This window comes from Oncorhynchus keta, chromosome 8 (assembly GCF_023373465.1).
Source record: "Oncorhynchus keta strain PuntledgeMale-10-30-2019 chromosome 8, Oket_V2, whole genome shotgun sequence".
Taxonomy (NCBI): domain Eukaryota; kingdom Metazoa; phylum Chordata; class Actinopteri; order Salmoniformes; family Salmonidae; genus Oncorhynchus; species Oncorhynchus keta.
In genome coordinates, this window is record NC_068428.1 from 34,837,303 (window position 1) to 34,859,820 (window position 22,518).

General features: G+C 41.1%; 1 protein-coding gene across 2 annotated transcripts in view; it reads left to right on the forward strand.

Annotated features, from left to right (window-relative positions):
* Window positions 1-660: 660 nt before the first annotated feature.
* The window catches only part of LOC118387220 (uncharacterized protein C14orf132-like), a 28,926-nt gene continuing 7,068 nt past the window's right edge, over window positions 661-22,518 (forward strand). Inside the window, exon 1 of one of the 2 annotated variants that reach the window (XM_035775383.2) lies at window positions 661-1,021. In XM_035775383.2, the coding sequence (XP_035631276.1) occupies window positions 995-1,021 (27 nt within the window). In that variant the 5' untranslated portion in view covers window positions 661-994. Of the gene's footprint in view, window positions 1,022-22,344; window positions 22,492-22,518 lie in introns of those variants that run through there. The other variant, XM_052524054.1, reaches the window with a different exon arrangement.

The window sequence follows — 22,518 nt, forward strand, 5'->3', positions numbered from 1 at the left end:
AGAGTAGAATTGCATTAAATGTTTTATAAAACAGCTAAAAATTCTCAATGCCCCATGGAAAAATGTGTAGAATTGCAGGAAATGTGTTAGAAAATAGCTTGTTTAGGGCCCCCAAAAGGCTAGGGTTTATAATTTATCTGGTTAAAATGTATAAATAGAATATCATTACGCAATATAGTATGCATTGGGAAAGGATATCAGCTGGAAGACCTGAATGATGTACTGTAATTTGTATTCCATATCATATTAAGAAGTGGTGGAATAGTCGAGTGGACAGTAATAGGGTAATGGCCAAGATGGAAGCTGGGATACTTTGTTTAAATGGCTAGAAATAAACCATTGGAGTAGCAGTTATAGCTCTGATGTAGGTTATTACCCTGACTGAATGTCATTTGCATACACATAAAATCTTGGCTACTACACTAGACAGTTGTTTAGGCAAAACATTTTATGATCTTCGCTCTCAAAGCTATCGTAAACTTTGAATTGACTGTCATCACTTTTAGACATTGCATTTCCTTCTTCCAAACTCCCAATGAGCTTAGAGTTAAATAGTGTTGTATCTTGTTGTATCTCAACATTAACTGATGAAAGTGCGACGAGTAGGCGAAACAACCCAGTTAGACTCCGTCATCACTAGGAAAACACGGCGTGAATAGCCGTTAGGGTTCATGTCACTGTAAGCTATTCAAAAAGAGGGCGAAAGGTGCGACATCAGGATCTTGTGGTTCTCTTGATAATAAAGGTTCTCTCTCTCTCTCTCTCTCTTTCTCTCTCGGCTGTTGCGCTCTTTCCCTCTCTCTGTAAATGCTATCGTCTGTTCAAATTCCATAGTCGCCTATCCGGCTGCACTTACTTTCATACGCTATAAACGTTTGCTGGGTCTGAAAATGCAATGTTGATGGGAAGAACGTTCTAATGTCCTTCTGGGGAATACAAGGGCGACACGACACTGTTTCAAGATAGACAGAGGTGTCCTCACACGCGTATCACAATGGATCTCTCATTTATGGCTGCGCAGGTAAGTCCTAGATACATTTTTGTTATTATTAATCAATAGAAGTTGTGGGGTTTCCATGCAATTGTCGCAGAATAATTATTTGAACGAATATTTTGAAAAGCCTACTAATGTGCATAAGGTAGTAAGAAAAAAAAATCACATTTATTCTGTATGGCGTCTGTCTGTTTATGTGGTCAATTATAGCCTGCCAACAAGGAGTAGGGATACGCACGAAGTTTCTCTCTCGGTGAACTTGATTTTGTCATCAACAAGCTGAAATAAATGTTATCGGTTCCCACCGTAAACCTTGAGATCAATATCATATTTTATTAAGGTTAACCAACTTGTTGATTTATTCAAAACGGTATTTTTGGTCAGTAGCCGATAGGAAATTACACGATCTTAAATATTATAGTGAACAAAAATATGGACGCAACATGCACCAATTTCAATGATTTTACCGAGTTACAGTTCATATCATGAAATCAGTCATTTAAAAGCAATAAGTTAGGCCCTGATCTATGAATTTCACATGGCTAGGCAGGTTTGCACCCACTGGGAAGTCAGGCCCAGCCAATCAGATTTCGTTTTTCCCCACAAAAGAGCTTTAATACAGACAGAAATACTCCCCAGCACCCTGTCAGACGATCCCACAGGTGAAAAGGACAGATGTTGAGGTCATGGAGTGGCGAGGTCTGTGATTGTGAGACCGGTTGGAAGTACTGCCATTTCTCTAAAACGATGTTGGAGGCAGCATATGGTAGAGAAATTAACATTCAGTTCTCTGGCATCACCTCTGGTGGACAATCCTGCAGTCAGCATGCCAATTGCAAATCTTGAGACATCTGTGGCATTGTGTTCTGTGGCAAAACAGCACATTTTAAAGTGTACGTTTACATCCTCACTGTAGCACAAGGTGCACCTGTGTAATGATCATGCTGCTTATAATCAGCTTCTTGATATGCCACTCCTGTCAGGTAGACAGATTACTAACATGGGTAGAAAACAATTTTGTGCACAACATTTGAGAGAAATACGCTTTTTGTTCTTATGGAAAATGTTTTAGATTTTCTTTTTCAACTCATGAAACATGAGACCAAGACTTTACATGTTGCATTTATATTTTTGTTCAGTTTAGATAAGGCCAAATATAATTTTAATTCATGAAATGTAATGTGATGAAATATGTAGCCTAATAATAGAATATAAAAAAAATCTATGCATGGATGTTTTTAACCATGTTCCATTATTTTACTCATCCTGATTTTCAGTTGTTATATCTGACTGAAATGTTATCAGACAACTTTGTAATCAACAGGATATTTAAAGTAATCAAATTGAATCAGCCCAGATGAGATCTATATTATGCAATTACTAAAGACTTGGAGTTGATCAATATCCATTAAGATAGCATAATGGCAGACTACCGTGTCATAGTACCAATATGTGATTCACAATGCAATATTACATTTTAGGAATTTAGCAGATACTCATCCAGAGAAACTTAGAGTAGTGAGTGCACATATTTTTGTGCTGGTCCTCTGTGGGAATCAAACCCACAACACTGGTGTTGCAAGCGCCATGCTTTACCAACTGAACCCTACGGGACCACCACTACCTTGAACATGTAACTCCACATAAAGACTCTAATAAATTAAACTTGTCCATGGACAAATGTTGGACAAATCTTTATGACTCACCTTGATTTTTATTGCTAGCCCACTTTAATTTATCTGATTATGAGTGTGATGGCCTCAGGGCTGGTCATGCATATAAATGAAGGTGGCAAGCTATGTCTTTTAGAAACATGGCTGTCATTAGGGTGGGCAAGGGGAGAGAAGACAATTTTACCTGTTTCCTACTTACCTAAATGCTACTTAGCCCCCATCCTCTTGTCAAGAGCAGAGGTATGATAGTGTTCAGACCACATGGTGTGTATAGACCACATGATGCTTTATCACCCAGTTGTGGTCTACAAGATCAGGATGTGCCTTCAGCTTGTGAGGTACATCAGTTTGGTGTAGCCTCTGAGCTGGTCTTAGAGAGAGATGACCTCAGCCTTCAGCTTGTGAGGTACATCAGTTTGGTGTAGCCTCTGAGCTGGTCTTAGAGAGAGATGACCTCAGCCTTCAGCTTGTGAGGTACATCAGTTTGGTGTAGCCTCTGAGCTGGTCTTAGAGAGAGATGACCTCAACCTTCAGCTTGTGAGGTACATCAGTTTGGTGTAGCCTCTGAGCTGGTCTTAGAGAGAGATGACCTCAGTCTTAGTGTTTGATACAAAACCACATCCTCCTTGTAATTCCTTTGCCACTTGCTAGTCCTATCCAAGATCTTTGACTGTTGCTTGGGTGTTAGCCATGGGTGTGTGACTAATATAATAATAATAAAATATATCAATTAGCAGAGGCTTTTATCTCAAGTAATTTACAGTCAAACGTCTACACATTTCCATATGGGTGGCTCCAGCGGGAATCAAACCCATAATCCTGGCATTTGCAAGCGCCCTGCTCTACCAACTGAGCCATGTTAGGCGGTATCAGCTGAAGTCCCTTGTATTTACAGGCTTTCTGATATAGAGATAAGTTATCAAAGCTGTGAAGTGATGGCCGATGGGAGGACTCCATCGGTCAGACAGAGGGGTTGACACAGCTCTGCCTGCCACCTTGAGCGAGCACTCCATTAGTCTCTGTCAGAGGCGCCATGTCTCTCTGCCTGGCCTCTCTACCATGCTCCCTGCTCTGCCCAGTGTCATCTCGCCCTCGATGCCCTAGCTGACAGGCAGGAGGTAGTCACTTTAATATTCATGCTGGAGATGCTGGAGAGCCTGCCTAGTTACCAAGTTCTGTCATAGCAGGCCTGTGTTGGAGCAATGTGTCAGAAGAGGTTTTCCAAGAGCTTGCGATTAGGCACTCAGAGCCTCAGTTTCAAACTTCCCACTCACTGTTGTTTCATTACTTCCATTCTCATTCCATTGTTATTATTCCATTGTTATTATTCAATTTCTTTCTTCCATCTCCTTATGACTTATGTGTTCATTGGAAACTAGAGAGCGAGAGAGAACAATCAATATAACTGCATCTAACTGTATTACACTGTTGGTCAGGGGTGGACTGGGACCAGAAATCGGCGCTGGCATTTCAAACACACCGGCCCACTTATTTCCTTGAGGTCCCCACACCGGCCCATTTCTTTCCTTGAGTTAGATAATGATAATTTTTGCTCAAAAAACACAACTTAGACAGGCCCTAGAGGCTGAAATGGATAAGATGTTCTGATGACACATTTCTCTTGCTCTGCTAGCTTTGATCTGAAAGAGGAGCCAACTTGTAATGAGCCAAATAACTTTCCCTTTATTCGTACCCGTCATTTTGTGCCCTTGATGCAAATTTATCGTGGGCTATATTCCTTTTGACAGATGATGAAGAATGCTTGAAGTTTGCACGTTTTTTTCTCATAATGACCATGATTGTAATCAAGATTTCCCCTTATTGCTCTCTAGGCTTTTCCGTTTATCTCTTGCCAGTGATACTGACACCTTTTCCAACTTTGATTGAATTTTCTACTCGGCCACTGCTTTTGACAATGTCATGTTTCTACCCTAAACTAAAAAGTAACATTTCTGCTGCTTCTACAAGACTCATGCTGTGTATGTAATTTGTCACATATACTGATCTTGGCATCAATCCACCACGTTAGTATTTTCTAATTCATGCTCTCATGCTATTCTATACATGCTTGGATTAATTCATGCTGTTTGTTGCTACATTAACATACAGCGCATGTCAACTGTCAGTAAGTGAGATGCTTGTGAGTGTCTTCCGTAGGTTTATAGAGGGTGGGTAGGCTACAACTGGTCCTGAACCTAAACCCTCTGTCTGAATGGAACTGATAGTCAGTCAGTCAGCCAGCTCAGCATAGCCAGTCAGCCTATCAGCCAGCTCAACAAAGCCAGTCAGCAAGCTCAACATAGCCAGTCAGCCAGCTCAGCATAGCCAGTCAGCCAGCTCAGCATAGCCAGTCAGCCAGCTCAACATAGCCAGTCAGCCAGCTCAACATAGCCAGTCAGCCAGCTCAACATAGCCAGTCAGCCAGCTCAACATAGCCAGTCAGCAAGCTCAACATAGCCAGTCAGCAAGCTCAACAAAGCCAGTCAGCAAGCTCAACAAAGCCAGTCAGCAAGCTCAACAAAGCCAGTCAGCAAGCTCAACAAAGCCAGTCAGTGATGGTCATAGACGTACTGTAAGTGCTGGATCTGCTGCAGCTATACACGCTATATGGATGTGGGTACAGTAGGATCAGGAAGTGCGCCGTCACTTCTTGACTCGCTCGACTGCCACCAGATCGAAGTGCTCTAAGACCTTGACACCATCCTTCTGATCATCTCCCCAACCAAGGTCTTGTTTTCGGGACTTACCAACAGGCGGCAAATAGGCTTAATTATTTCACGAGAGCTGATTTTCCTCGGCTTAGCCCAGGGTGTGTCAGAGTGCATGTACTGTAATTAGCAGGGAGATAACGATGGCTTCTGGCTACCAGCTCTCCCGTAGTAATTTGTCATGCTTGAGCTAGCTGGCCTTCTCTGAATGAAGGAACTTTCAGACGAGGTTGAAACATTGTGGGCTGGCAACAGTGTGTGTGTGTTTGTGTGTGTGGAACAGAAACACAGAGAAGATTAAGAAGTTGTGAGAAGTTTCTTGGATTACCACTTCTCAGGAGACCTCTGACACAGTGCATGAAATCGGATCAAGCAGTAGATATCTGAATCAGGGTGACTAGAGCTGTGGCAAAAAAAAGAGATAAGCACATTCTGTGGAGAGGGTGATTATGTCTCACGATGTGTGAGAATAAATGATGATGTACACCCATGATACTCATAGGTTGTTTACCCTGTAGACAAAGGAAATTGGAGTGCAAATGAAAATGGCAGGGCATTGAGGGGGAGGCCACAGAGGTAGTGAGTCAATAACTGTAGCCAGAGGGTGCATTTCTCTCTGAGCTGCCTGCACAAGGAAGCAGCCTAAGCAGAGCACCCTGTTTCCAAACTTAATGGATTTCAAATGTCTTTAAAGAGGTTTTGACCCCTAGTCCAGCCATTGTCAAGTGAACAAATGAGATTGTGGTCATAAATGACATCATCTTGTTTACTCATCCCTGCTCCAGAGGTTTCTTCTTCTCTCTATTAACAGGGATACGTTGTGAACAAACAAGAGTTACAATATTTAACCTTCCAGACAAAAAGGGAAAACCTAGTCATTTGCGCAACTGAATGCATTCAACTTAAATATTTCTTCTGAATATAATGGATTGTGTGTGGGGCTGCCTTAATCAACATCAGGGGAGCAGATGTTGTTGGGGGTTAACTGCCTCGCTCAAAGGTAGAATGGCAGATTTTTTCACCTTGCTGACTTGGGGATTCAAACCAGCAAGCTTTCAGTGACTAGCCCAACACTCTTAACCACTAGGCTACCTGCATCCCATACATATACCTACCTGACTTGCATAGCAGAGAATCAGACCATTTTTCTAAGTGAATTTTATTTTTCATTATCTTCATGTCTGATGTTTTTAATTGAATGGGAAACATCATGATTCTGTATTTAGAGATACAGTGACATTTTAATGTGTTATTTACATTCAGGCCTAATGGAGTAGAAGAGAAGTTCATCTTTGTTTAAAGACAACTGATTTTCTTCAGTTTTTGTAAGTACTGAACCATTATATTGTGTTCACCCTAGGTTACCGTAGATCTTACTCTCCATGATAATGATATGGTCTATGTTCTCAAATAGTTGACTGAATACACAATCTCATACAAACAACTGTACAGTGCCATAGCTACTTACTGCCCCTACAAAGATTTTGCATGTTGAAGGCTATATCTGAGCTGGTGTCTTGCAGGAGCCCGAGGTCCCCTTTCTACCCTGGTTGTGTCACATTACAGTAGACTCCACGCTTTGACGCAACTGACCTGGGGTCAGTGCTTCCACATCCTGTGTAACTCATCATCAGTAAAGGGTGGGGGAGGGACAAACCCATACAGTAGTCCTGCTCCTGGCCTGTAAACTGGTCATGGATTTCAAGTCTGACTTACTGGAGGGCATCTATCAGCCCAGTGACTCATCCTGAACAGTATAATAAAATGGGGCCAACGGTAGGAGTGTACAATAAGGATCACCCCTATACAGATGTAGGATCTTCATTTGAGCCAGTTTGCTACAGCAGGAAAATAATCCTACAGCAAAAGGAAATGTGAATTATTATGTGGATTATAATTAATGGACATTGTTGTTGGGGTTGATACATTTTTCGTTAGGGCAAATCAAGTCTGAAATTTCAAAGTGGAAATTACAAACATTAACAACCTTTTCAATAATCAAATACACTACACGTTTGCATCTCCTGTAGTGTAGGACAATTCTCAGCAACAAAAGAGAGAGCAAATTAAGATCCTACATCTGTAGCCCTCTGCACTGTGGAGCACATGTAGATTTGTATTGTATTGCCCCTTTTCATGACGGTGCTAGCAACCACGTGAGTGAGTTAGCTACTGACCGACAAGACCAACAACACAAACAAATTGACTATACAGATACAAGTAGTGAGTGGAGTTGCACATGGACTATACTAAACAAGTTAAATGTCTTACCTAGATTAAGTGTTTCCCCTTATAGACCTATAGCTACGTGTTGCCTACATTTCCCACTCTCCCATTCTGAATAGCCTGAAGCCACAGGGCTGTTCTAGCAGGCTCTATTCCCTATGTGGGAGCATTGTGAACTGTAGGTTCACAATGTAGGTTTGACCTGGTTACATTTACATTGCGCTACACAGCACCTAAACATCAACCACAAAGTTGGCTCTTTTACGCTTGGTGTCTATGGGAAAGAATGTTTGTTTTCCCCAATTTGTGGGCATGTTCAAGGGTAATTCCTTATTATTACGTGAATATCGACTCGGAGTATAGCATTATTCAAATATTCCCCATGTAATGTTAATGGGGTGCTAACATGGCTGCCATAGGAGATGTAAGTGTCATGTAAACACATCATAATAACCCACAAGCATTTCGCTACACTCGCATTAACATCTGCTAACCATGTGTATGTGACAAATAAAATTGGATTAGATTTGATTTGATTTAATTCTCCTTCCAGACATTATATTCCCCATAGATGCAGTAATTAGAGGTCAACAGAACTCCACCACAACAATGGAATTGCCAGGGAAACGGGCTGTGGGGGAAGCTAGCCTACTTTACAAATACAAAACAGGTTATTGCTTTAGGAGAAAAACATTGTTTTATCTTACATGGGCTAGTCAATATGTCAACTGTAGCCTATCCAATAGACCTAAAGTTACAACTTTCATAATGAGCAATTAGGCTATGTTTAGATAGATAAATCGTTTTTCGGTTGATATTTCAGACAGGGGATATTTTCCTTTGCTCAGATCTCAATTTGCAAATGTTTCCAAGACATTATCATTGTTTGTTTAGTATCATTAATAATTGCCATTTAGTACACCCCAATGAGGACCAGAAGAATATTGTAGAGTTTAATGTACAACATTATCCCATCATAGTTAAGATAATTCACTATAGACATACGCAAGATGAGAATGTTTATAAAGCCAATGGACAGAAAAATGTATCTACATTTAGTTTATTATTTACATGTGAATTTCACATTATGTTGAGGTAAAAATCAGAGTATAATGCTTGTATGGATGTGAACCCCAACACATCTTTACCAATCAACTGCATTACTGTTAAAAATGACTGACTACCATCAACGACTTCTGTATGCTAGCTATGCTGACCAGTTTATATGAACAGGATGTAGCATTTAGCAGTCACTTCTTCTAAACCTAAAAGGGACAACTTAAACATGTTATGCAGCGAAAACATACATAGAACATATCCAAATTGGACTTAAGTAAGCACATTGTGGGCCTGTTTCAATACATCAATCGTGACGGATTTGACGAATATCCACTTTGTTAGATCAGATTTGTTGAATGTGCGCAATCTGGTCAATGGAACGTCTGTGTTCCATTGACCCCTTTACTGTATCTACTGTATGTAATGTTAATGGGGCACTAACATGGCTGCCATATAATGTTGTAGTGTCATGTAAATGCATCATAATGCAGAAACCTCAGTGTCCCAACTCTATAAATACATGGTTCTGTAATCAAATCACATTTTAATTTGGCACATGCAGATGTGTAGACCTTACAGTGAAATGCGTACATACAAGGCCTTAACCAACAATGCAGTTGTAAGAAAATACAAAAAAAAGTAAGAATTAAAAGTAACAAATAATTAAAGAGCAGCAGTAAAATAACAATGAGCGTGGCAATATACAGGGGGTACCGGTACAGAGGTAATAAGGGTAATATGCACATTCCTGGATGGGAGACCAGATGCTGCTGGAAGTGGTGTTGGGGGGCCAGTAGGAGGCACCCTTTCCTCTGGTCTAAAAAAAATCTCCCAATGCTCCAGGGCAGTGATTGGGGACACTGTCCTGTGTAGGGTGTCGTCTTTCGGATGGGATGTTAAACGGGTGTCCTGACTCTCTGAGGTCATTAACGATCCCATGGCACTTATCGTAAGAGTAGGGGTGTTAACCACGGTGTCCTGGCTAAATACCCAATCTGACTCTCAAACCATCACGGTCACCTAATAATCCCCAGTTTACAATTGGCTCATTAATCCCCTCCTCTCCCCTGTAACTATTCCCCAGGTCGTTGCTGCAAATGAGAACTTGTTCTCAGTCAACTTCCCTGGTAAGTTGTGGGCAATGCAAATAGTCTGGGTAGCCATTTGATTAAATGTTCAGGAGTCTTATGGCTTTGGGGTAGAAGCTGTTTAGAAGCATCTTGGACCTAGACTTGGCGCCCCAGTACCGCTTGTTGTGTGGTAGCAGAGAGAACAGTCTATGACTAGTCTTTGAGTCTTTGACAATTTTTATGGCCTTCCTCTAACACCTCCTGGTATAGAGGTCTTGGTAGTCAATTAGGCAGGTTACCTTAGTGTTCTTGGGCACAGGGACTACGGTGGTCTGCTTGAAACATGGTGGTATTACAGACTCAGACAGGGAGAAGTTTAAAATGTCAGTGAAGACACTTGCCAGTTGGTCAGTGCATGCTCACAGTACACATCCAGGTAATCCGTCTGGCCCTGCGGCCTCGTGAATGTTGACCTGTTTAAAGTTCCTACTCACATCGGCTGCGGAGAGCGTGATCACACAGTCGTCCGAAACAGCTGATGTTCTAATGTGTGTTTCAGTGTTACTTGACTCAAAGCGAGTATAGAAGTTATTTAGCTCGTCTGGTAGGCTCGTGTCACTGGGCAGCTCTCAGCTGTGCTTCCCTTTGTAGTCTGTAATAGTTTGCAAGCCCTGCCACATCCGACGAGCGTTGGAGCCTGTGTAGTACAATTCAAACTTTGTCCTGTATTCATGATTTGCCTGTTTGATGGTTCGTTGGAGGGCATAAGCGGGATGTTTTATAAGCTTCTGGGTTAGTGTCCCACTCCTTGAAAGCGGCAGCTCTACCATTTATCTCAGTGCAAATGTTGCCTGTGCTCCATGGTTTTTGGTTGGGGTATGTACGTACAGTCACTGTGGGGACGATGTCATCGATGCACATATTGATGAAGCCAGTGACTGATGTGGTGTATTCCTCAATGCCATCTGAAGAATCCCAGAACATATTCCAGTCTGTGATAGCAAAACAGTCCTGTAGTTTAGCATCTGCTTCATCTGACCACTTTTTCATAGACCGAGTCACTGGTGCTTCCGGCTTTATCTCGGTGAACCATGTGATATTACAGTTTTTAATGTCCCGTTGGTAGGATATACGTGCTTTTAGTTTGTCCCATTTATTTTTCAGCAATTGAACATTGGCTAACAGTACGGATAGCAAAGGAAGATTAGCCACTCGTTGCCTGATCCTCACAAGGCACCCGATCTCCTTGCGTGAAATCTCAGTTTCTTTCTCCTGCGAATGACGGGGATGAAGGCCTGTTAGGTGTTTGTTGTATATCCTTTTAGTCCGTCTCATTAAAGAAAAATATTTGTTGAATTCGAGGTGAGTAATCGCTGTTCTGATGTGCAAAAGCTATTTTTGGTCATAAGAGACAGTAGCAGCAACATTATGTAGAAAATAAGTTACAAACAATGTGAAAAACAAACAAAATAGCACGGTTGGTTAAGAGCCAATAAAACAGCAGCCATCCTCTCCTGCGCCATTCAACCCAGAGGCCCGGTTTCTTATCGCGGTGGCCAAGTTCACTCCCTGTATGTATTCTCTGTGGACATTTCTTGACTGTGGTAGCTGTAATTAAACTTGGGGGCTGTGGTGTAAAACGTCTGAAATACCTTTATTACAACCAAGCAAATAGGTCGCCTCTGTGGCTTTTATCTGGCCTACAGGCTGTCTACGGTGCATACAGGAAAACTCGGTATGACATTGTTTATTTCTTCACAAACACAAGCATTGTACAATCCATAAGTTGTAGTATCATACCAGACTCAATGGGAGACGTTTTCTCAGTAAGGTACATAATGAAACCTACTATTCTTCATTAGCTTGGCAAGGCTGTTGATATACACTCTTTATGTGATTATTTTTCAGAGGAAACATGCCTTTGTGTGTGGGTGTTTGTTGCTCCCTCCTTTCATTGTGTGTGTGAGTGTGGGTTTGTGTGTGTGTGTGTCTGCGCATGTGTGTGCGTGCGTAAGAGCATTTTGTTGTTCCCTCCTGACATTGTTAGCCTGAGAAGGAACAGATGAGTGTCCTCACACTAAGCAGCCTCATCCCTGTGATGCAGCCCAGTGGATAACGTTACATCACATGGAGCCCAGCCCCAGAGCAGCGCTAACACTCCGGGATCCCATTCACCTCTGTGTGTTTTACGGTCTGCTAGGTTAGAACGCCCAGCTGCATACTACCACAGCACCTCTGTGTGTTTTGCGGTCTGCTAGGTTAGCAACGCCCGGCTGCATACTACCACAGCACCTCTGTGTGCTTTACGGTCTGCTAGGTTAGCAACGCCCGGCTGCATACTACCACAGCACCTCTGTGTGTTTTGCGGTCTGCTAGGTTAGCAACGCCCGGCTGCATACTACCACAGCACCTCTGTGTGTTTTGCGGTCTGCTAGGTTAGCAACGCCCAGCTGCATACTACCACAGCACCTCTGTGTGTTTTGCGGTCTGCTAGGTTAGCAACGCCCGGCTGCATACTACCACAGCACCTCTGTGTGCTTTACGGTCTGCTAGGTTAGTAACGCCCAGCCTCATACTACCACTGCACCTCTGTGTCCTTTACGGTCTGCTAGTTGGCCGGCTGCATTCTACCACAGCACCTCTGTGTGCTTTACGGTCTGCTAGGTGGGTATCACCCTGCTGCATACTACCAGAGTAAAGACTCACCCAGGCGGTGAGCCAGCAGGAGGGGAATGATCACAGCGTGGGGAATATCCCGTGTCCTTATTGTCGAGGTTGGGTGATGGACGTCTTGCTCAGCGCTGCCAATGTTATAGAGATGTGGTTAGCCCCACTCTGAGCCCAGACACAAACTTTTAGGGGAAATTAGTAGTGGTGGGCACTAATATAAAATTGATAATTCAATATAATTTTGTTACTGGCCGATATATTGTGGTGCATCACTGTAGTATGCCATATAGCAATAATATTGTGGCAAATCATTCTTCTTCATTTATCAACACTTAAAATAGCAGTTCACATGTTCTGTTTGTCACGCCCTGATCTGTTTCACCTGTTTTTGTGATTGTCTCCACACCCTCCAGGTGTCGCTTATTTTCCCTGGTCTATTTATCCCTGTGTTTCCTGTCTCTCTGTGCCAGTTCATCTTGTTTGTTCAAGTCAACCAGTGTGTTTTTCCCCATGATCCTGTTTTCTTTTTCTAGTCTTCCTGGTTTTGACCCTTGCCTGTTTTTTCTGGACTCCGTACCCGCCTGCCTGACCCTTCTGCCTGCCCTGACATCGAGCCTGTCTGCCACTCTTTACCTCTTGGACTCAGAACCTGGTTTTGACCTTTCGCCTGTCCAAGACCATTCTCTTGCATACTCCCTTTGGATTAAATAAACAACAAAGACTCTAACCATTTGCCTCCTGTGTCTCGCCTTGTGCCCTTATAATGTTCCTTTATCCCCATAAAACGCTCGCTGGGCAGATAGAAAATAGCTGGATGACTGTGCTGGGTCAAGGATGCTCCATCTTCAGTAGTATGACTGGGCTCAATCAGACTTGGGAAATGGTGCCTCGCTATGAAAATTCCATGACAATGGATTGTGGAGGCAGAAATCCAATAATTGTAACACATTTTCCTAATCAATTGGTTGGTTATGAACTATGCCAAATAGTGATATCCTTTAAGTATGCTTGATTTGAATAGAATATATTACCATAGTGATGGAAGGATGGAGTCATCACTGAGGGACATGGAATGAGCTTGTTTCCACAAATCTATATAGGTCAGGATATATAACAGGTTTAAATGTCTGGTCCGTAATAGCACATAGAATAACAATGTCTGAATTGAAAAATGGCAGTACAGCTCAGAGTTTTATTGTGATGTGAACCAGGGGTTTATAGGTATTGGACTCCATATTCAAGTTCGTAAACAAAGCCAATGAGTATGTGGGCCAAACTTGCTATATTTGTGCATCCATAAAAGCATTTTACTTTATGTTTTGTTAGATAGATGTCATATTGGTTTCTCAAGTTTTGCACCTTTTGATTGTTGGGTCCTTTTCTGTTTGGTGAGGGAGGAAGTAGTAGCTATGAGAGATGTAGACGTGACTGATGCTGTATGGAGTAGAGCTGTGATGGTCATGACATTTTGAATAACGGTATTGGTCAGCCAAATGACCACGGTCACCATTATAATTGTTTGAATAGCAAAATGTGTCGCTGCACAGCTGTTTTCAGGTCTTTCCAGTAATGTTTGAATTCGCATATAAATTTATTAAAAATCCTACAATGTGATTTTCTGGATTTTTTTTCTAATTTTGTCTGTCATAGTTGAAGTGTACCTATGATGAAAATTACCGTCATCTTTTTAAGTGGTAGAACTTGCACAATTGGTGGCTGACTAAATACTTTTTTCCCCACTGTATGTAAATAAGGTATTTCAGTTTTTTTAATGTTAAACAAAGTTGCAAAAATTTCTAAAAACCTGTTTTTGCTTTGTCATTATTGGGTATTGTGTGCAGATTGCTGAGGATTTTGCTATTTATTTAATTCATTTTAGAATAAGGCTGTAACGTATCAAAATGTGTCAGAGCCGTGTGTATAGGTGGCAGGAAGTCAGGCGCAGGAGAGTCAAACGGAGTGTAAAATGGAGTCCTTTAATGAATGTCCACGTAACATGCTCCATAACACTAATAAGAATAGAATATAAACATACATGGGTACGAGGACCCGTCACGCACCTATACAATAAACACAACACTGACAAATAACAATCTCTGACAAAGTCGTGACAAAATGTGGAGAAAGTTAAGGGGTCTGAATACCTTCCGAAGGCACTGTATATATATAGTACAGGTCAAAAGTTGGAACGTACCTCCTCATTCAAGGGTTTTTCTTTATTTTACTTATTTTCTACATTAGAGAATAATAGTGAAGACATCAAAACTATGAAATAACACATGGAATCACATAGTAACCAAAAAAGTATTAAAAAATAAAAAATGCATTTCTCAAAGTAACCACCCTTTGCCTTGATGACAGCTTTGCACACTCTTGGCATTCTCTCAACCAGCTTCACCTGGAATACTTTTCCAACAGTCTTGAAGAGTTCCCACATATGCTGAGCACTTATTGTCTGCTTTTTCTTTAGTCTGCGGGCCAACTCATCCCAAACCATCTCAATTGGTTTGAGGTTTGGTGATTGTGGAGGCCAGGTCATCTGATGCTGCACTCTATAACTCTCCTTCTTGGTCAAATAACCCTTACACAGCCTAGAGGTGTGTTGGGTCATTGATCGTCTCACTAATGATCGTCCCACTAAACGCAAATCAGATGAGATGACGTCTCGCTGCAGAATTGTGGTAGCCATGCTGGTTAAGTGTGCCTTGACTTCACCATTCACCTACTCTGTGTCTCACAAAGACACGGTGGTTGGAACTAAAATTCTCAAGTTTGGACTCACCGGACCAAAGGACAGATTACCACCAGTCTAATGTCCATTGCTCATGATTCTTGGCCTAAGCCAAGAATTATTGGTGTCCTTTAGTGGTGGTTTCCTTAAAGCAATTCGACCATGATGGTCTTGATTCACGCAGTCTCCTCTGAACAGTTGATGTTGAGATGTATCTGTTACTTGAGAACTTATTTGGCCTGCAATATCTGAGGATGGTAACTCTAATGAACTCATCCTCTGCAGCAGAGGTAACTCTGGGGTTTCCTTTCCTGTGGAGCTCCTCATGAGAGCCAGTTTCATCATAGCGCTTAATGGTTGGACTGAACTTGAAGAAAGTTCTTGAAATTTTCCGAATTGACTGACCACCATGTCTTAAAGTAATGATGGACTCTAGTTTCTCTTTGCTTACTTGAGCTGTTCTTGCCATAATTTGGACTTAAATCAAATCAAATGTATTTATATAGCCCTTCTTACATCAGCTGATATTTCAAAGTGCTGTATAGAAACCCAGCAACAACAAAAAAAAACAGCAAGCAATTCAAGTGTAGAAGCACGGTGGCTAGGAAAAACTCCCTAGAAAGGCCAGAACCAAGGAAGAAACCTAGAGAGGAACCAGGCTATGTGGGGTGGCCAGTCCTCTTCTGGATGTGCCGGGTGGAGATTATAACAGAACATGGCCAAGATGTTAAAATGTTCATAAATGACCAGCATGGTCAAATAATAATAATCACAGTAGTTGTCGAGGGTGCAGCAAGTCAGCACCTCAGGAGTAAATGTCAGTTGGCTTTTCATAGCCGATCATTAAGAGTATCTCTCTACCGCTCCTCTACCGCTCCTGCTATCTCTAGATAGTCCACAGCCAGGTGGACTGGGGACAGCAAGGAGTCATCATGCCAGGTAGTCCTGAGGCATGGTCCTAGGGCTAACAGGTAGGGAGGCTAGCACTGGATTAATATGATCCATTTCTTTGGTTCTAGTCAGGATTCTAGCAGCCGTATTTAACACTAACTGAAGTATATTTAGTGCTTTATCTGGGTAGCCGGAAAGTAGAGCATTGCAGTGGTCTAACCTAGAAGTAACAAAAGCATGGATACATTTTTCTGCATCATTTTTGGACTGAAAGTTTCAGATTTATGCAATGTAACGTAGATGGAAAAAAGCTGTCCTTGAAAGAGTCTTGATATGTTCGTCAAAAAGAGAGATCAGGGTCCAGAGTAATCTGATAAATTGTCAGATTCAACAAAATATCTCTTTGTTTCTTGGGACCAAGAACAAGCATCTCTGTTTTGTCCGAGTTTAAAAGTAGAAAGTTTGCAGCCATCCACTTCCTTATGTCTGAAACACAGGCTTCTAGCGAGGGCAATTTTGGGGCTTCACCATGTTTCATTGAAATGTACAACTGTGTGTCATCCGCATAGCAGTGAAAGTTAACATTATGTTTTCGAATGACATCCCCAAGAGGTAAAATACATAGTGAAAACAATAGTGGTCCTAAAACGGAACCTTGAAGAACACCGAAATGTACAGTTGATTTATCAGAGGACAAACCATTCACAGAGAAAAACTGATATCTTTCCGACAGATAAGATCTAAACCAGGCCAGAACTTGTCCATGTAGACCAATTTGGGTTTCCAATCTTTCCAAAAGAATGTGGTGATCGATGGTATCAAAACCAGCACTAAGGTCTAGGAGCACGAGGACAGATGCAGAGCCTCGGTCTGACGCCATTAAAAGGTAATTTACCACCTTCACAAGTGCAGTCTCAGTGCTATGATGGGGTCTAAAACCAGACTGAAACATTTCATATACATTGTTTGTCTTCAGGAATGCAGTGAGTTTCTGCGCAACAGCTTTTTCAAAATTTTTTGAGAGGAATGGAAGATTCGATATAGGCCGATAGTTTTTATATTTTCTGGGTCAAGGTTTGGCTTTTTCAAGAGAGGCTTTTTTACTGCCACTTATAGTGAGTTTGGTACATATCCGGTGGATAGAGAGACGTTTATTATGTTCAACATAGGAGGGCCAAGCACAGGAAGCAGCTCTTTCAGTACTTTAGTTGGAATAGGGTCCAATATGCAGCTTGAAGGTTTAGAGGACATGATTATTTTCATCATTGTGTCAAGAGATATAGTACTAAAACAGTTGAGTGTCACTCTTGATCCTAGGTCCTGGCAGAGTTGTGCAGACTCAGGACAACTGAGCTTTGGAGGAATACGCAGATTTAAATAGGAGTCCGTAATTTGTTTTCTAATGATCATGATCTTTTCCTCAAAGGAGTTCATGAATTTATCACTGCTGAAGTGAAAGCCATCCTCTCTTGGGGAATGCTACTTTTTAGTTATCTAGCGACAGTATCAAAAATACATTTCGGATTGTTCTTATTTTCCTCAATTAAGTTGGAAAAATAGGATGATCGAGCAGCAGTGAGGGCTCTTCGATACTGCACGGTGCTGTCTTTCCAAGCTAGTCGGAAGACTTCCAGTTTGGTGTGGCGCCATTTCCGTTCCAATTTTCTGGAAGCTTGCTTCAGAGCTCAGGTATCTTCTGTATACCAGGGAGCTAGTTTCTTATGGAAAATGTTTTTAGTTTTTAAGGGTGCAACTGCATCTAGGGTATTGCACAAGGTTAAATTGAGTTCCTCAGTTCGGTGGTTAACTGATTTTTGTCCTCTGACGTCCTTGGGTAGGCAGAGGTAATCTGGAAGGGCATCAATTCATTTTTGGGTTGTCTGAGAATTGATTGCACGATTTTTGATGCTCCTTGGTTGGTGTCTGAGCAGATTATTTGTTGCGATTGCAAACGTAATAAAATGGTGGTCCGATAGTCTAGGATTATGAGGAAAAACATTAAGATCCACAACATTTATTCCATGGGACAAAACTAGGTCCAGAGTATGACTGTGACAGTGAGTAGGTCCAGAGACATGTTGGACAAAACCCACTGAGTCAATGATGGCTCTGAAAGCCTTTTGGAGTGGGTCTGTGGACTTTTCCATGTGAATATTAAAATCACCAAAAATGTGAATATTATTTGCTATGACTACAAGGTCCGATAGGAATTCAGGGAACTCAGTGAGGAACGCTGTATATGGCCCAGGAGGCCTGTAAACAGTTCCTATAAAAAAAGTGATTGAGTAGGCTGCATAGATTTCATGACTAGAAGCTCAAAAGACGAAAACGTCATTTTTTGTTGTTGTAAATTAGCTCTATTTGGTAAAGACCATCTTTTGTATACCAACCCTACCTTGTCACAACACAACTGATTTGCTCAAACGCATTAAGGAAATAAATTCCACAAAATAACTTTTAACAAGGCACACATGTTAATTGAAATGCATTCCAGGGTCCTGCCTCATGAAGCTGGTTGAGAGGAGAACGCCAATAGTGTGCAAAGCTGTCATCAAGGCATGGGGTGGCAGGGTAGCCTAGTGGTTAAAGTGTTGGACTAGTAACCGAAAGGTTCATATCCCGAGCTGACAAGGTACAAATCTGTTGTTCTGCCCCTGAACAGGCAGTTAACCCACTGTTCAAAGAAAGGGTGGCTACTTTGAAGAATCTCAAATATAGAATAGTTTTTCATGTGTTTAACAATTTTTGGTTACTACGTGATTCCATATGTGGTATTTCATAGTTTTGATGTCTTCACCATTATTCTACAATGTAGAAAATAGTACAAATAAAGATAAACCATTGAGTAGGTGTCCAAACTGTTGACTGGTACTGTGTATTTAACGGTTATGACAGTGATTTTATCTTCATGTCGGTCTTGATCCATAATCATCGGTTACACAACTATACAGTAATTGTTCCAGCCCTACAGTATGTGGACATTTCAAAGGCATGTAGTGCCCTCAATAATTAGACAGTTACAGTCTTATTAAATGGGTGACACTCGCTTTGGGGCATTTTCTGTAGACTCATGTGCTTTCCTGCTTGGTTTGTATGAATGAAAGCATGATAATGGCTTGGAACAAGCTGTCAGTTCTTAGTAAACCGTTGGGAAAAATGGTGTTTGACAAAATACAATGCTATTTCCTTAAACAAATTGACAACAGACTTTCAGCATGCTTATAGAGAAGGGCACTCAACATGTACTGAACTGACACAAATGACTGATGATTGGTTGAAATAAATTGATAATAAGAAGATTTATTTATTTTTACCAATGACTTTTAAACAAAGTGTGTGTGTCCATGTATGCTGATGATTCAACCATATACTCATCCCACATAGCCTGGTTCCTCTCTAGGTTTCTTCCTAGGTTTTGGCCTTTCTAGGGAGTTTTTCCTAGCCACCGTGCTTCTACACCTGCATTGCTTGCTGTTTGGGGTTTTAGGCTCGGTTTCTGTACAGCACTTTGAGATATCAGCTGATGTACGAAGGGCTATATAAATCGATTTGATTTGATTTGATCAGCAACCACAGCTAATTAAGTCACTGAAACCCTTAACAAAGAGTTGCAGTCTGTTTTGGAAAGGGTGAACAGTAATAAACTGGTCCTGAACATCTCTAAAACTAAGAACATTGTTTTTGGTACAAATCAATCCCTAAGTTCTAGACCTCAGCTGAATCTAGTAATGAATGGTGTGCCTGTTGAACAAGTTGAGGAGACTAAATTACTTTGCGTTACCTCTGATTGTAAACTGTAATAGTCAAGACATATAGAATTAATAGTTGTATAGATGAGGAGAGGTCTGTCTGTAATAAAGAGATGCTCTGCTTTTTTGACACCACACTCCAACAAGCAAGTTCTTCAGGCTATAGTTTTGTCTTATCTTGATTATTGTCCAGTCACGTGGTCCAGTGCTGCAAGGAAATAACTAGTTAAGCTGCAGCTGGCCCAGAACAGAGTGGCACATATTGCTCTTCATTGTAATCAGAGGGCTGATATAAATACTATGCATACTCGTCTCTCTTGGCTAAGAGTTGAGGAGAGACTGATTGTATCACTTCTTTTTTTTAAAAGAAACAATGTGTTGAAAATCCTAAATTGTTCGCATAGTAAACTTACACACAGCTCTGATACACACAGCTCTGACACACACACACCCAACCAGACATGCCACCAGGGGTCCTTTCACAGTCCCCAAATTCTGAACAAATTCAAGAAAGCATACAGTATTATATAGAGCCATTATTGCATGGAATTCCGTCCCATCTCATATTGCTCAAATAAACAGCAAACCAGGTTTCAAAAAACAGATAATGCAACTCTTCACGGCACAGCGCCTCTCCCCTATTTGACCTAGATAGTTTGTGTGTATGTATTGATATGAAAGCTACGTGTGCCTTGAAAAAAAAAAATGTATTTGGGTTGTTCTGTCTATTAATGTTCTGTATTATTATGTCATGTTTCATGTTTTATGTTTCATGTTTTGTGTTGGACCCCAGGAAGAGTAGCTGCTGCTTTTGCAACAGCTAATGGGGATCCTAATACAATAGCAAATACCAAACATTTGAATGAGTGTACACAGTAGCCTGTAGTTAATGGATGATATTTTCAGTGTGTTTAGGAGAAGAGAGGAGAATGTCAGAGTTGAAACCCATTGTCTCAATAATCCATTTGTACAAGAGAATGATTTTTTAAATAAGAGTGAGTGCTCTTCACAGGTGAGTAATGTACAGCTGATGGACGTGCTCAGTGTCTTTACTATGTTTTCAGTTCAAAGTGGACACGTGAGCTCATTCTATGTTTCCACTGAGCAAACAGGAGCTTTGGGCTATTGATTCTGCACTTGCGATTGAACACGTTACATCATTTTCCTTCCTGCTGAATCCTCTGGCTATTCATGGGTTGCACATTTCGTCACAATATTGTTTTGAACATTAATTTTGGACTGATACCCGAATGAGCATTCTACTCAATGCATTGTTAATGAGCGCTGATGAAGATTTAATCAGAAGTGCATTACAGTGGCTTGGAAATACAATGATCTTTCAAAGGGAGGTAAATAATTAGTAGGAAAACCTTTTGTCATCGTTTTAATGTCACCATGTTGACTTTACTTGCAGTATAACTTTAGCTAGCTAGCTAAGATTGAGGAGAGATCACTGGATTTTAGCTAGCTAACTTTAGCATTGTTTTACATTTTTGACAACCTTTGATAGCTAATGACAACATTGTCATCTGTCTAAAGAAAATTTGACAAGATGATGATGGCAAAGTTGTTTTCTACTAAATATTTGTCTACTTTAGAAATGTCATCCTATTTCCTGGACACTATAGTGTAAATGAGACAAAAAGTTGTTAGCCTCCTTCCAGATTGACTGGATTTATCACAATTTTTGGGCACCGAGTAATGGAGGTGCAACCGGTGAATAGGACAGAAGATCATTTGAGGGCCATTTACATTACTAACATAAGTCTAGTGAAATCTATCACTCTTCAACATCAGATTTGCTAATTTTCTCGTTACAATAACCTTGGCTGTGGTGTGGCCTGCTTCATGTGTGAGTGTAGCTATTAGCATACCGTAAATACCATAGTATATAGACAAACAAAATAGGGATAGCAATTCAAACTATGCAGATGCTTCTCACCTAAGACATATTGCACACAATGTTGCACACTTGATTAATGCAATGATTCACAAATGTGTGGATATTTTAAAAGCCTTCCATTTTCAATTTGGTTAACAGCAAAAATTCTGTTTTTTGGTATTAATGTAAATAAGGTAATTATTAACAGGACATGTGGTGTGGGAGAGCCCTTGTGCACTGTACCACTCAGATTGGGTATTTGGTGTAGATGTCTACTTCTGGGGATAGATCTGGGAGACATCTCTTAAAGAGAGATTTGAATCTAGATCCATCTCTTTACACACTCTCTTGGACCTAGTTTGTATCATCAGAGTAGTGTATTGTAAAGAAGACCCAGTGAACTGAGAGCAAAGTGCCATGACTAACAACAGGCTGACGGCTTATTTGAGGAACTGCCCACAGAAACGTAAAGAAACAGTGACTGCTTCTGACAGATGCATTGTAAAGAAGAATCCTAAAGTGCTCTCTAACAAATATGCTCCAGTCCAGGCTGTAGGGTTGACAGCCACTGACATACAGGAACTATCCTGACACCCATACCAGGATGTGGTTGGTTTTCTGTTGATGTTACATTTACATTTTAGTCATTTAGCAGACGCTCTTATCCAGAGCGATGTACAGTTGACTTACAGTCATCTTCAGATAGTTAGGTGAGACAGCCACATATCACAGTTGTAGCAAGTACATTTTTCCTGAATACAGAAGTGATCAGAAAAGTCAGTGTTAGTAGGAAAAGACAAGTGCAAGGGGGAACAAGACTGAGATACTCTTTGAAGAGGTAAGATTTCAGACGTTTTCGGGACTC